The sequence below is a fragment of the Nerophis lumbriciformis genome, linkage group LG22 (genome assembly GCF_033978685.3).
Source record: "Nerophis lumbriciformis linkage group LG22, RoL_Nlum_v2.1, whole genome shotgun sequence".
NCBI lineage: Eukaryota > Metazoa > Chordata > Actinopteri > Syngnathiformes > Syngnathidae > Nerophis > Nerophis lumbriciformis.
In genome coordinates, this window is record NC_084569.2 from 16,356,884 (window position 1) to 16,372,331 (window position 15,448).

General features: G+C 38.7%; 1 protein-coding gene across 1 annotated transcript; it reads right to left on the bottom strand.

Annotated features, from left to right (window-relative positions):
• Positions 1-8,599: 8,599 nt before the first annotated feature.
• Positions 8,600-13,450, bottom strand: med9 (mediator complex subunit 9). Its single transcript, XM_061973418.2, has 2 exons — positions 13,317-13,450; positions 8,600-9,400 (listed from the first exon to the last, which is right to left on the bottom strand). Exons 1-2 carry the CDS (start codon positions 13,394-13,396, stop codon positions 9,169-9,171), a joined length of 312 nt encoding a protein of 103 aa, XP_061829402.1. The 5' UTR covers positions 13,397-13,450; the 3' UTR covers positions 8,600-9,168.
• Between the last annotated feature and the right edge of the window lie 1,998 nt (positions 13,451-15,448).

Below are 15,448 nucleotides of genomic sequence, written 5' to 3' on the forward strand. Positions count from 1 at the left end.
TCAATTTTTGCATCAAATAAAAATATATTTTCCTAAATCCCCTCCGCCGTCTTACTGTTCCATTTCAAGGTTGGCTTAATGCAGGGGTCCCCAAACTACGGCCCGCGTGCATAGGCGCCCATCCCGTGGTGTCGTTCGGTGGCCGGAGCATACCACAGCGGGTTTGATGGCAACTTCCAAACTTTAGAATATTTTGGAAAAATCAATCTTGCTGTTAATATTGTGACGAGTTTGGTCCATTTTGTATGTTAAAAAAAGTCACAAAGCAAAGAGTGGCAGTATGAACACTGTCATAAACATGTGCCCTATAGTGAAACCACACTAAATAACGACGAAACACATTTTGGAAGAATATTTGCACCGCAACACAACTTAAACACTACAAAACAAATTCCGACAATTCCCACTATAAACAAACGCCATTGGTGAATCTACACCTAACATCCACTGTAATGATACCAAGTATAGGAGCGTATCTAGTCAATACTACTATGATTACATCTATATTTTTTATCTTGCTGTTAATATTGTGACGAGTTTGGTCCATTTTGTATATTAAAAAAAAAAGTCACAAAGCAAGTAGTCTGTAATTATTATAACATGTCACACTAAGAGTGGCAGTATGAACAATGCCAACACTGTCATAAACATATGCCCTATAGTGAAGCCACACTAAACAACGACGACAAACACATTTCGGGAGACTATTTGCACCGCAACACAACATAAACACTACGGAACACATTCCCTGGGATTCCCACTATAAACAAACGCCATGGGTGGATCTACACCTAACATCCACTGTAATGATACCAAACACAATAGCGTATCTAGTCGATACTACTATGATTACATCAATATTTTTTAACATCACAAAATCCATCCATCCATCCATTTTCAACCTTTTTTTTTAATTTATATTATGTGTATAAACTCAGAAAATATGTCCCTGGACACATGAGGACTTTGAATATGACCAATGTATGATCCTGTAACTACTTGGTATCGGATCGATACCTCAATGTGAAAGCCATGTGGTGACCAAAAGGCCAAGGAGCACTGGGACGATACCTCGACTGACTTTGTTTACATTGCCACCCCGGACTTGAATGTTTATGAACAAAAATCTCAACGTCTATTTATTATGTCTGTCAATTTTTGCATCAAATAAAAACATATTTTCCTAAATCCCCTCCGCCGTCTTACTGTTCCATTTCAAGGTTAGCTTAATCCAGGGGTCCCCAAACTACGGCCCGCGTGCATAGGCGTCGATTCTGTGGTGTCGTTCGGTGGCCGGAGCACACCACAGCGGGTTTGATGGCAACTTCCAAACTTTAGAATATTTTGGAAAAATCAATCTTGCTGTTAATATTGTGACGAGTTTGGTCCATTTTGTATGTTAAAAAAAGTCACAAAGCAAAGAGTGGCAGTATGAACAATGCCAACACTGTCATAAATATGTGCCCTATAGTGAAACCAGACTAAATAACGACGAAACACATTTTGGAAGAATATTTGCACCGCAACGCAACATAAACACTACAGAACAAATTCCGATAATTCCCCCTATAAACAAACGCCATGGGTGGATCTACACCTAACATCAACTGTAATGATACCAAACACAATAGCGTATCTAGTCGATACTACTATGATTACATCAATATTTTTTAACATCACAAAATCCATCCATCCATCCATTTTCAACCATTTTTTTAAATTTATATTATGTGTATAAACTCAGAAAATATGTCCCTGGACACATGAGGACTTTGAATATGACCAATGTGTGATCCTGTAACTACTTGGTATCGGATCGATACCTCAATGTGAAAGCCATGTGGTGACCAAAAGGCCAAGGAGCACTGGGACGATACCTCGACTGACTTTGTTTACATTGCCACCCCGGACTTGAATGTTTATGAACAAAAATCTCAACGTCTATTTATTATGTCTGTCAATTTTTGCATCAAATAAAAACATATTTTCCTAAATCCCCTCCGCCGTCTTACTGTTCCATTTCAAGGTTAGCTTAATCCAGGGGTCCCCAAACTACGGCCCGCGTGCATAGGCGTCGATTCTGTGGTGTCGTTCGGTGGCCGGAGCACACCACAGCGGGTTTGATGGCAACTTCCAAACTTTAGAATATTTTGGAAAAATCAATCTTGCTGTTAATATTGTGACGAGTTTGGTCCATTTTGTATGTTAAAAAAAGTCACAAAGCAAAGAGTGGCAGTATGAACAATGCCAACACTGTCATAAATATGTGCCCTATAGTGAAACCAGACTAAATAACGACGAAACACATTTTGGAAGAATATTTGCACCGCAACGCAACATAAACACTACAGAACAAATTCCGATAATTCCCCCTATAAACAAACGCCATGGGTGGATCTACACCTAACATCAACTGTAATGATACCAAACACAATAGCGTATCTAGTCGATACTACTATGATTACATCAATATTTTTTAACATCACAAAATCCATCCATCCATCCATTTTCAACCATTTTTTTAAATTTATATTATGTGTATAAACTCAGAAAATATGTCCCTGGACACATGAGGACTTTGAATATGACCAATGTGTGATCCTGTAACTACTTGGTATCGGATCGATACCTCAATGTGAAAGCCATGTGGTGACCAAAAGGCCAAGGAGCACTGGGACGATACCTCGACTGACTTTGTTTACATTGCCACCCCGGACTTGAATGTTTATGAACAAAAATCTCAACGTCTATTTATTATGTCTGTCAATTTTTGCATCAAATAAAAACATATTTTCCTAAATCCCCTCCGCCGTCTTACTGTTCCATTTCAAGGTTAGCTTAATCCAGGGGTCCCCAAACTACGGCCCGCGTGCATAGGCGTCGATTCCGTGGTGTCGTACGGTGGCCGGAGCACACCACAGCGGGTTTGATGGCAACTTCCAAACTTTAGAATATTTTGGAAAAATCAATCTTGCTGTTAATATTGTGACGAGTTTGGTCCATTTTGTATGTTAAAAAAAGTCACAAAGCAAAGAGTGGCAGTATGAACAATGCCAACACTGTCATAAATATGTGCCCTATAGTGAAACCACACTAAACTTCGTTCAATGAATGTTCTGCAATTTGTCGTCCCCAAAGTAAGAACTGAACTGGGCAAGAAAGCATTTAGGTTTTCAGCACCGAAGGCTTGGAATACCCTACAATCGAACATTAAACTTCAAACCCTAGTTACGTTGAATGAGTTTAAAGCTTCTGTGAAAGGATTGCAGTCCACCTTGTCTGTATGCACATGTGTCATGTGAGCAAGTTTTAATGTTGTAAATGTGATGTTTTATGTATTTGTTTACTGTTTTTAATGTAACCTTGCTGCTGCCCTCTTGGCCAGGTCTCCCTTGGAAAAGAGATCTTTGATCTCAATGGGATTTTACCTGGTTAAATAAAGGCTAATAAATAAATAAATAAATAAACAACGACGAAACACATTTTGGAAGAATATTTGCACCGCAACACAACATAAACACTACAGAACAAATTCCAACAATTCCCACTATAAACAAACACCATGGGTGGATCTACACCTAACATCCACTGTAATGATACCAAGTATAGGAGCGTATCTAGTCAATACTACTATGATTACATCTATATATTTTATCTTGCTGTTAATATTGTGACGAGTTTGGTCCATTTTTGTATATTAAAATAAGTCACAAAGCAAGTAGTGTGTAATTATTATAACATGTCACACTAAGAGTGGCAGTATGAACAATGCCAACACTGTCATAAACATGTGCCCTATAGTGAAACCACACTAAAGAACGACGAAATACATTTTGGAAGACTATTTGCACCGCAACACAACATAAACACTACGGAACACATTCCCTGGGATTCCCACTATAAACAAACGCCATGGGTGGATCTACACCTAAAATCCACTGTAATGATACCAAACACAATAGCGTATCTAGTCGATACTACAATGATTACATCAATATTTTTTAACATCACAAAATCCATCCATCCGTCCATTTTCAACCGTTTTTTTTTTTATTTATATTATGTTTAAAAACTCAGTAAATATGTCCCTGGACACATGAGGACTTTGAATATGACCAATGTATGATCCTGTAACTACTTGGTATCGGATCTATACCTGAATGTGAAAGCCATGTGGTGACCAAAAGGCCAAGCAGCACTGGGACGATACCTCGACTGACTTTGTTTACATTGCCACCCCGGACTTGAATGTCTATGAACAAAAATCTCAACGTCTATTTATTATGTCTGTCAATTTTTGCATCAAATAAAAACATATTTTCCTAAATCCCCTCCGCCGTCTTACTGTTCCATTTCAAGGTTAGCTTAATGCAGGGGGTCCCCAAACTACGGCTCGCGTGCATAGGCGCCGATCCCGTGGTGTCGTACGGTGGCCGGAGCATACCACAGCGGGTTTGATGGCAACTTCCAAACTTTAGAATATTTTGGAAAAATCAATCTTGTTGTTGATATTGTGACGAGTTTGGTCCATTTTGTGTATTAAAATAAGTCACAAAGCAAAGAGTGGCAGTATGAACAACGCCAACACTGTCATAAATATGTGCCCTATAGTGAAACCACACTAAATAACGACGAAACACATTTTGGAAGAATATTTTCACCGCAACACAACATAAACACTACAGAACAAATTCCCACAATTCCCTGGGATTCCCACTATAAACAAACGCCATGGGTGGATCTACACCTAACATCCACTGTAATGATACCACGTAAAGGAGCGTATCTAGTCAATACTACTATGATTACGTCGATATGTTTTATCTTGCTGTTAATATTGTGACGAGTTTGGTCCATTTTTGTATATTAAAATAAGTCACAAAGCAAGTAGTGTGTAATTATTATAACATGTCACACTAAGAGTGGCAGTATGAACAATGCCAACACTGTCATAAACATGTGCCCTATAGTGAAGCCACACTAAACAACGACGACAAACACATTTTGGGAGACTATTTGCACCGCAACACAACATAAACACTACGGAACACATTCCCTGGGATTCCCACTATAAACAAACGCCATGGGTGGATCTACACCTAACATCCACTGTAATGATACCAAACACAATAGCGTATCTTGTCGATACTACTATGATTACATCAATATTTTTTAACATCACAAAATCCATCCATCCGTCCATTTTGAACCGTTTTTTTTTTAAATTTATATTATGTTTAAAAACTCAGGAAATATGTCCCTGGACACATGAGGACTTTGAATATGACCAATGTATGATCCTGTAACTACTTGGTATCGGATCTATACCTGAATGTGAAAGCCATGCGGTGACCAAAAGGCCAAAGAGCACTGGGACGATACCTCGACTGACTTTGTTTACATTGCCACCCCGGACTTGAATGTTTATGAACAAAAATCTCAACGTCTATTTATTATGTCTGTCAATTTTTGCATCAAATAAAAACATATTTTCTTAAATCTCCTCCGCCGTCTTACTGTTCCATTTCAAGGTTAGCTTAATCCAGGGGTCCCCAAACTACGGCCCGCGTGCATAGGCGCCCATCCCGTGGTTTCGTTCGGTGGCCGGAGCACACCACAGCGGGTTTGATGGCAACTTCCAAACTTTAGAATATTTTGGAAAAATCAATCTTGCTGTTAATATTGTGACGAGTTTGGTCCATTTTGTACGTTAACAAAAGTCACAAAGCAAAGAGTGGCAGTATGACCAATGCCAACACTGTCATAAATATGTGCCCTATAGTGAAACCACACTAAATAACAATGACTAACACATTTTGTAAGAATATTTGCACCGCAACACAACATAAACACTACAGAACAAATTCCGACAATTCCCCCTATAAACAAACGCCATGGGTGGATCTACACCTAACATCCACTGTAATGATACCAAGTATAGGAGCGTATCTAGTCAATACTACTATGATTACATCTATATTTGTTATCTTGCTGTTAATATTGTGACGAGTTTGGTCCATTTGTGTATATTAAAAAAGGTCATGTGTATATTAAAAAAGGTCACAAAGCAAGTAGTGTGTAATTATTATAACATGTCACACTAAGAGTGGCAGTATGAACAATGCCAACACTGTCATAAACATGTGCCCTATAGTGAAGCCACACTAAACAACGACGACAAACACATTTTGGGAGACTATTTGCACCGCAACACAACATAAACATTGCCGAACAAGTTCCCAGAATTCCCTGGGATTCCCACTATAAACAAACGCCATGGGTGGATCTACACCTAACATCCACTGTAATGATACCACGTAAAGGAGCGTATCTAGTCAATACTACTATGATTACGTCGATATTTTTTATCTTGCTGTTAATATTGTGACGAGTTTGGTCCATTTTTGTATATTAAAAAAAGTCACAAAGCAAGTAGTCTGTAATTATTATAACATGTCACACTAAGAGTGGCAGTATGAACAATGCCAACACTGTCATAAACATGTGCCATATAGTGAAGCCACACTAAACAACGACAACAAACACATTTTGGGAAACTATTTGCACCGCAACACAACATAAACATTGCCGAACAAGTTCCCAGAATTCCCTGGGATTCCCACTATAAACAAACACCATTGGTGGATCTACACCTAACATCCACTGTAATGATACCAACTACAATAGTGTATCTAGTCGATACTACTATGATTACATCAATATTTTTTAACTTCACAAAATCCATCCATCCATCCATTTTCTACCGTTTTTTTTATTTATATTATGTTTATAAACTCAGGAAATATGTCCCTGGACACATGAGGACTTTGAATATGACCAATGTATGATCCTGTAGCGACTTGGTATCGGATCGATACCTAAATGTGAAAGCTATGCGGTGACCAAGAGGCCTAGGAGCACTGGAACGATACCTCGACTGACTTTGTTTACAAACCCCGTTTCCATACAAGTTGGGAAATTGTGTTAGATGTAAATATAAACGGAATACAATGATTTGCGAATCCTGTTCAACCCATGTTCAATTGAATGCACTACAAAGACAACATATTTGATGTTCAAACTCATAAACTTTATTTTTTTTTGCAAAAAGTAATTAACTTAGAATTTCATGGCTGCAACACGTGCCAAAGTAGTTGGGAAAGGGCATGTTCACCACTGTGTTACATGGCCTTTCCTTATAACAATACTTAGTAAAAGTTTGGGAACTGAGGAGACACATTTTTTAAGCTTCTCTGGTGGAATTATTTCCCATTCTTGCTTGATGTACAGCTTAAATTGTTCAACAGTCGGGGGGTCTCCGTTGTGCTATTTTAGGCTTCATAATGCGCCACATATGTTCAATGGGAGACAGGTCTGGACTACAGGCAGGCCAGTCTAGTACCCACACTCTTTTACTATGAAGCCACGTTAATGTAACACGTGGCTTGGCATTGTCTTGCTGAAATAAGCAGGGGCGTCCATGGTAACGTTGCTTGGATGGCAACATATGTTGCTCCAAAACCTGTATGTACCTTTCAGCATTAATGGTGCCTTCACAGATGTGTAAGTTACCCATGTCTTGGGCACTAATACACCCCCATACCATCACAGATGCTGGCTTTTGAACTTTGCGCCTATAACAATCCGGATGGTTCTTTTCCTCTTTGGTTCGGAGGACACGACGTCCACAGTTTCCAAAAACAATTTGAAATGTGGACTCGTCAGACCACAGAACACTTTTCCACTTTGTATCAGTCCATCTTAGATGAGCTCAGGCCCAGCGAAGCCGACGGCGTTTCTGGGTGTTGTTGATAAGCGGTTGTTGCCTTGCATAGGAGAGTTTTAACTTGCACTTACAGATGTAGCGTCCAACTGTAGTTACTGACAGTGGGTTTCTGAAGTGTTCCTGAGCCCATGTGGTGATATCCTTTACACACTGATGTCGCTTGTTGATGCAGTACAGCCTGAGGGATCAAAGGTCACGGGCTTAGCTGCTTACGTGCAGTGATTTCTCCAGATTCTCTGAATCCTTTGATGATATTATGGACCGTAGATGGTGAAATCCCTAAATTCCTTGCAATAGCTGGTTGAGAAAGGTTTTTCTTAAACTGTTCAACAATTTGCTCACGCATTTGTGGACAAAGTGGTGACCCTCACCCCATCCTTGTTTGTGAATGACTGAGCACTTCATGGAATCTACTTTTATACCCAATTATGGCACCCACCTGTTCCCAATTTGCCTGTTCACCTATGGGATGTTCCAAAAAAGTGTTTGATGAGCATTCCTCAACTTTATCAGTATTTATTGCCACCTTTCCCAACTTCTTTGTCACGTGTTGCTGGCACCAAATTCTAAATTAATGATTATTTGCAAAAAAAAAATGTTTATCAGTTAGAACATCAAATATGTTGTCTTTGTAGCATATTCAACTGAATATGGGTTGAAAATGATTTGCAAATCATTGTATTTTGTTTATTTTTACATCTTACACAATTTCCCAACTCATATGGAAACAGGGTTTTGTATATCAAAGCTATGCATTATCTTTGCAAAAGCATGATTTGATACAAATCTATTGAACAGGTGTAAATAACAGCTTTCCTGCAGGTAATGGATGCTAGCTGGTGCAGCTGTGAAAAGTGTAGAACCGTGCTGGACAATGAGCTGTCAACCCGTGGCAGTTAGCTCATTGGCTAGCACTACTCAAATAACTACATAATTAGTGGTCGCTACTCTAAGCCTGTTGTCTGTAGGGCTGGGCTGAGCATGACGACGGTTGTTTACATGCATTCAATAATTACTTACATACGCAAAACAGAAATTTCCCAAAACTTGAATGGTTTGCTCTGCTTCCTCAAAGACTTACCAATGCCCAGAAAAGAATGCAATATTTTTGTGCAGCTTTAATACAAAATAAATGTGAAAATCCCTCAAATTGTGCACATGCAACACAAAACATACATGATAATTATCGATGTGGTCAGAATACAATTGCGCCAGAATGGCGTTCCATCCATTTAGTCCGTATTGTCCGAATGCAGCTGAGATAGGCTCCAGCACCTCCCCGCGACTCCAAAAGGGACAAGCGGTAGAAAATGGATGGATGGATGTCCTCGAGTGTTCCATCCAAGAGGATGAGATCTTCCAGAATCTTAATTTAGGATCCTTCAAGATGCTTTAGGCACGTCAAACATGCAGAGGCTCTTATATTTCTGCAGCAACTGGTTCTTGGTGTGGACCTGCTCCCTCAGCGTTTCCAGCTGCTGCTGCTGGTCCACGGGACTGCTCTCGATGCCGGGCATAGTGGTGATCTGGTCCCGGGCCTGTTGTATTTTTGCCTTCAGCTTGTTCAACTCCTGGTGCACATCCTGGCTCTCATCCTGACTCTCCTTATCCATGCTTAAAACAGAAAGAACAGATTGTAATCCTTTTTTGTTCATCTTCTAGTGCAGTGTTTTTCAACCTTTTTTCAGCCAAAGCACATTTTTTTTCATTGAAAAAATGCAGAGGCACACCACCATCAGAAATCATTAAAAAATTAAACTCAGCAGCCGATATTTACAGTAAAAAGTGACTTTAAACCAGAACCAACCATGCATCAATATACAGGTAAAAGCCAGTAAATTAGAATATTTTGAAAAACTTGATTTATTTCAGTAATTGCATTCAAAAGGTGTAACTTGTACATTATATTTATTCATTGCACACAGACTGATGCATTCAAATGTTTATTTCATTTAATTTTGATGATTTGAAGTGGCAACAAATGAAAATCCAAAATTCCGTGTGTCACAAAATTAGAATATTACTTAAGGCTAATACAAAAAAGGGATTTTTAGAAATGTTGGCCAACTGAAAAGTATGAAAATGAAAAATATGAGCATGTACAATACTCAATACTTGGTTGGAGCTCCTTTTGCCTCAATTACTGCGTTAATGCGGCGTGGCATGGAGTCGATGAGTTTCTGGCACTGCTCAGGTGTTATGAGAGCCCAGGTTGCTCTGATAGTGGCCTTCAACTCTTCTGCGTTTTTGGGTCTGGCATTCTGCATCTTCCTTTTCACAATACCCCACAGATTTTCTATGGGGCTAAGGTCAGGGGAGTTGGCGGGCCAATTTAGAACAGAAATACCATGGTCCGTAAACCAGGCACGGGTAGATTTTGCGCTGTGTGCAGGCGCCAAGTCCTGTTGGAACTTGAAATCTCCATCTCCATCTCCATAGAGCAGGTCAGCAGCAGGAAGCATGAAGTGCTCTAAAACTTGCTGGTAGACGGCTGCGTTGACCCTGGATCTCAGGAAACAGAGTGGACCAACACCAGCAGATGACATGGCACCCCAAACCATCACTGATGGTGGAAACTTTACACTAGACTTCAGGCAACGTGGATCCTGTGCCTCTCCTGTCTTCCTCCAGACTCTGGGACCTTGATTTCCAAAGGAAATGCAAAATTTGCTTTTGTCAGAAAACATGACTTTGGACCACTCAGCAGCAGTCCAGCTCTTTTTTTCCTTAGCCCAGGTGAGACGCTTTTCGCGCTGTTTCTTGGTCAACAGTGGCTTGACACGAGGTATGCGGCAGTTGAAACCCATGTCTTTCAAGCGTCTCTTGGTGGTGGATCTTGAAGCACTGACTCCAGCAGCTGTCCACTCCTTCTGAATCTCCCCCACATTTTTGAATGGGTTTTTTTTCACAATCTTGACCAGGGCGCGGTGATCCCTATCGCTTGTACACTTTTTCTGACGACAGTTTTTCCTTCCCTTTGCCTCTCCATTAATGTGTTTGGACACAGAGCTCTGAGAACAGCCAGCCTCTTCAGCAATAACCTTTTGTGTCTTTCCCTCCTTGTGCAATGTGTCGATGGTTGCCTTTTGGACAGCTGTCAAATCTGAAGTCTTCCCCATGTTTGTGTAGGCTTCAGAACTGGACTGAGAGACCATTTAAAGCCCTTTGCAGGTGTTTTGAGTTAATCAGCTGATTAGTTTGTGGCACCAGGTGTCTTTAAAATTTAACCCTTACACAATATTCAAATTTTGTGACACACGGAATTTTGGATTTTCATTTGTTGCCACTTCAAATCATCAAAATTAAATGAAATAAACATTTGAATGCATCAGCCTGTGTGCAATGAATAAATATAATGTACAAGTTACACCTTTTGAATGCAATTACTGAAATAAATCAAGTTTTTCAAAATATTCTAATTTACTGGCTTTTACCTGTAGCTCTCGTCTCAAAGTAGGTGTACTGTCACATCACGCCGTGACTTGTTTTGAGTTGTTGGGTGTTTTCCTGCATGTAGTGTTTTAGTTCTTGTCTTGCGCTCCTATTTTAGGGGCTTTTCCTGTTTTGTTGGTATTTTCCTGTAGCAGTTTCATGTCTTCCTTGAGCGCTATTCCACGCACCTGCTTTGCTTTTTAGCAATCTAGACTATTTAAGTTGTTGCTATCCTTCTTTGTGTGGACATTGTTGGTTGTCATGTCATGTACGGATGTACTTTGTGGACGCCATCTGCTCCACACGCTGTAATGTAAGTCTTTGCTGTCATCCAGCATTCTGTTTTTGTTTACTTTGTAGCCAGTTCAGTTTTAGTTTCGTTCTGCATAGCCTTCCCTAAGCTTCAATGCCTTTTCTTAGGGGCACTCACCTTTTGTTTATTTTTGGTTTGAGCGTTAGATACCCTTTTACTATGTTCCCGACATCTACAAAGCAAGTATCTACGTGCCGCCACCTATTGATATTGAAAGGTTACTCTGCCGAGCTCTAGACCAGTGGTCCCCAACCTTTTTGCACCGTGGACCAGTTTAATGTAGGAATTACTTTGAGGGCTTTCCACTTGTGCCAGATAAATACAGCAAAAATATGAGCATGAAAAATACAACTCACTATAACGCTGAATTAGTGGGAGCCCTAAACTTGTTTCTTTGCAATGAGATGCAGATGGAAATCAGCCTTAGGCTACAATCTGTCACATTTATATTTTATATGTTCATTGATGTGCATTGTATCATGTCACAAAGTTATAAAAAATACAACAAATGGAAAATTCCTATTAGGAGTTGTATTGTACATCTAGAAACAAGCTTATTGGTGTGTCTCGTGGGACAGGCGAAAGTTAAGTCGGGGGGAAAAAAGGCAGTTGTTTATAAATTATTTCATGTTTCTCTGCGGCCCGGTAGCAAATGTGTCACGGACCGGTGGTTGGGGACCACTGCTCTAGACCAGTATTTTTCAACCACGCGGCACATTAGTGTGCCGTGAGATACAGTCTGGTGTGCCGTGGGAGAATATGTAATTTCACCTATTTGGGTCAAAAATATTTTTTGCAAACCAGTAATAATAATCTGCAAATGTGCCGTTGTTGAGTGTCTGTGCTGTCTGCAGCTCGGCAGTGTAACCATGTTGTACTCTTCCATATCAGTAGCTGGCAGCAGGTAGTTAATTACTATGTAGATGTCGGGAACATGGTTTGTCGTGATCACGATTTGCAGACGACAGCGTGCAGGTAAAAAAGGTATCTAATGCTTAAACCAAAAGTAAACAAAAGGCGAGTGCCACTAAGAAAAGGCATTGACGCTTAGGGAAGGCTATGCAAAACGAGACTAAAACTGAACTGGTAGCAAAGTAAACAAAAACAGAATTCTGGACGACAGCAAAGACTTACATTACAGCATGTGGAGCAGACGGCGTCCACAAAGTACATCCGAACATGACATGACAATCAACAATGTCCACGCAAAGAAGGATAGCGACAACTCAAATACCGGTAGTCTAGATTGCTAAAACAAAGCAGGTGTGGGGAATAGCGCTCAAGGAAGACATGAAACGTCTACAGGAAAATAGCGACAAAACAGGAAAAGCCAAGACAAGAAATAAAACACTACGCAGAGGAAGACACCAAAAAACTCCAAATAAGTCACGACGTGATGTGACATGTCGTGACAGTACACCTACTTTGAGACAAGAGCTATATTGATACATGCTTGGTTATGGTTTGAATTATTATCCAACACTTGAGAGAACAACTTTTTATTGTCAATATCAGCTGCTGAGTTTCATTTTTTTTTTAATATTTTCTGCTGGTGGTGTGCCTCCACATTTTTTTAGAAATTTAAAAAAATGTGCCTTGGCTCTAAAAAGGTTGAAAAACACTAAAATATAAAAAACACTGTTCTAGTTAGTCTACCTAAGATGCTAACTAGTAGCTAGCGTTAGCTGTGGCTTGCACATCAACAACCAGGGCATTACAATTGTATAAAAAAATAAACATGTTACGTAGTAGGGAAGTGTATTAACAATCAATTTGTGGCCTTACCATTTAATTATATCATGGACTAAAGGCAGTAAAGAGCAATCTTCGCCCTCTTTCTCCTGCTTCGGCTGAGGCGCCGCCATGATGCTTCTGTGTTGACGTCTGGCGCGTCCTGATGACGTCACTGTAAATACGTAACACTGTCGACGAAAAAGAAACAAAAAATTTGGATTTGCACTGTATGAAAAACAATTTGAAAAATAATTTTACCTTTGCAACCTCATTATAATATTGGCTAAGTTTTATATTCATAAATGTAAGTTTCTCAATACCCGACCTGTTTTTTGTGCCTTTAGAAAATAATTAGAACTTTACTTTAAAACGCTTTCTACCTCTAACATTTCTACCTCTAATATGTATATATATGTATTGCATTCTTCTTTTAGTTGCTTTATTGAGTTTAAAACCCCCTGGCGCTGTTTTGTACTGTTTTTGTACTTGTTTTGACTACTATTATTTCTTTGTTTGTATGTAAATGTTGAATATTTAAAATAAAAGTTTAAAAATAAATAAGAAATATAAAAAATAAAATAAAGAAATAGAAACAAATACTACAAAAGTCAATGTCCGTTTTAGGTTCCGTGTACCTTCCGTTCATTGTATTTTCAATTCTTAAACACAAATTAAAAAAAAACTAAATTAGGGCCGTTTTTCGATTTGAAACATATATGGCAGATTTTAAAACAAACAAAAAAAGGGTTGATTTTCATTAAAATATTGCCATAATATTGGATTTTCTGCTGTTTTCCTTTCATGGATTTTTATTTTTCTAGATAAACACAAAAATCGAATAAATGTTCATCCAAAATGCAAAAATGCGTTATTTATGTGTGATGACAAATTGAACCAGAAGCAGTGTTTTAGTGTTTCCTTTGCGTTTAGCATGTTTTTAGCATAACGCTAACACCTTTGTTCAGCAGGAGTCCTATTGTCGTTCTAAAAAAATGTCATTAAATAGTTGTTAAACTTTTGTCCCAGAAATGAAAATAAAAAAAATTGTATTTTTTTATTTTATTTGCATTTAAGAATTTGAAACGGAACGAACGGAAAGTACACGGACCTAAAATACTGCTTCCGGTTCAATTTGTCATCACACAAATAACAACGCATTTTTGCATTTTGGATGAACATATATTCGATTTTTGTGTTTATCTGGAACAATAAAAATCCATAAAATAAAACCAGCACAAAATCCAATTTTATGGCAATATTTTATTGAAAATCAACCATATTTTTGTTTGTTTTAAAATTCGAAAAACGGCCCCAATTTTGTTTTTGATTTGCCTTTAAGAATTGGACATAGAATGAACAGAAGGTACGCTGACCGTTTTAGGTCAGTGTATTTTGTGGCCATTGTTGTTGTTGTTTTTTTATAAATGTACATTGAAAAACAAAAACGATTGGTTTATTTGAAAATCGTTTTAAAATACAAAAAGTAAAATTGAAACAAAAAGCGTTTTTCTTTTTTTGTTTGTTAAAAAGCAAACACTAAATATAAAACCGGTGTTGTTTTTATTTAATTTTTCATTAAAGAAAAGGTAAAATCCCCAGGAAAAGGAAACAGAAGAACAAACCAAAGCGGATATTTTCATAGTCGACACCGAAACCGGAAGTAGCCATTTATCAGCGCAAAAAAAACTAAATATCAAGAATATATTTTAGCTAACTGACATCCAGCTTCATAAACATTAGTTGTTAAAGTTATTGCATCAATCAATCACAATTCATTCATATGGCCGTTAATCACAAGTGCCTTAAAGGGCTTCAGAGACCACAACGACATCCCCTGGTCTGAACCCTATTTCTGTTCAACAGAATACAATGATTTGCAAATCCTTTTCAACCTATAATCAATTGAATAGACTGCAAAGACAATATATTTAATGTTCGAACTGGAAAACTTTGTTATTTTTTGCAAATATTAGCTCATTTGATGCCTGCATGTTTCAAAAAAGCTGGCACAGGTGGCAAAAAAGACTGAGAAAGTTGAGGAATGCTCATCAAACAATCATTTGGAACATCCCACAGGTGAACAGGCTAATTGGCAACAGGTGGGTGCCGTGATTGGGTATAAAAGCAGCTTCCATGAAATGCTCAGTCATTCACAAACAAGGATGGGGCGAGGGTCACCACTT

Coding starts and splice junctions, on each gene's coding strand:
- med9 (XM_061973418.2), bottom strand. CDS start 13,396: ATGGCGGCGCCTCAGCCGAAGCAGGAGAAAGAGGGCGAAGATTGCTCT. Junction 9,401..13,316: donor GTCCATGATATAATTAAATG/GTAAGGCCACAA, acceptor TTCTGTTTTAAG/CATGGATAAGGAGAGTCAGG.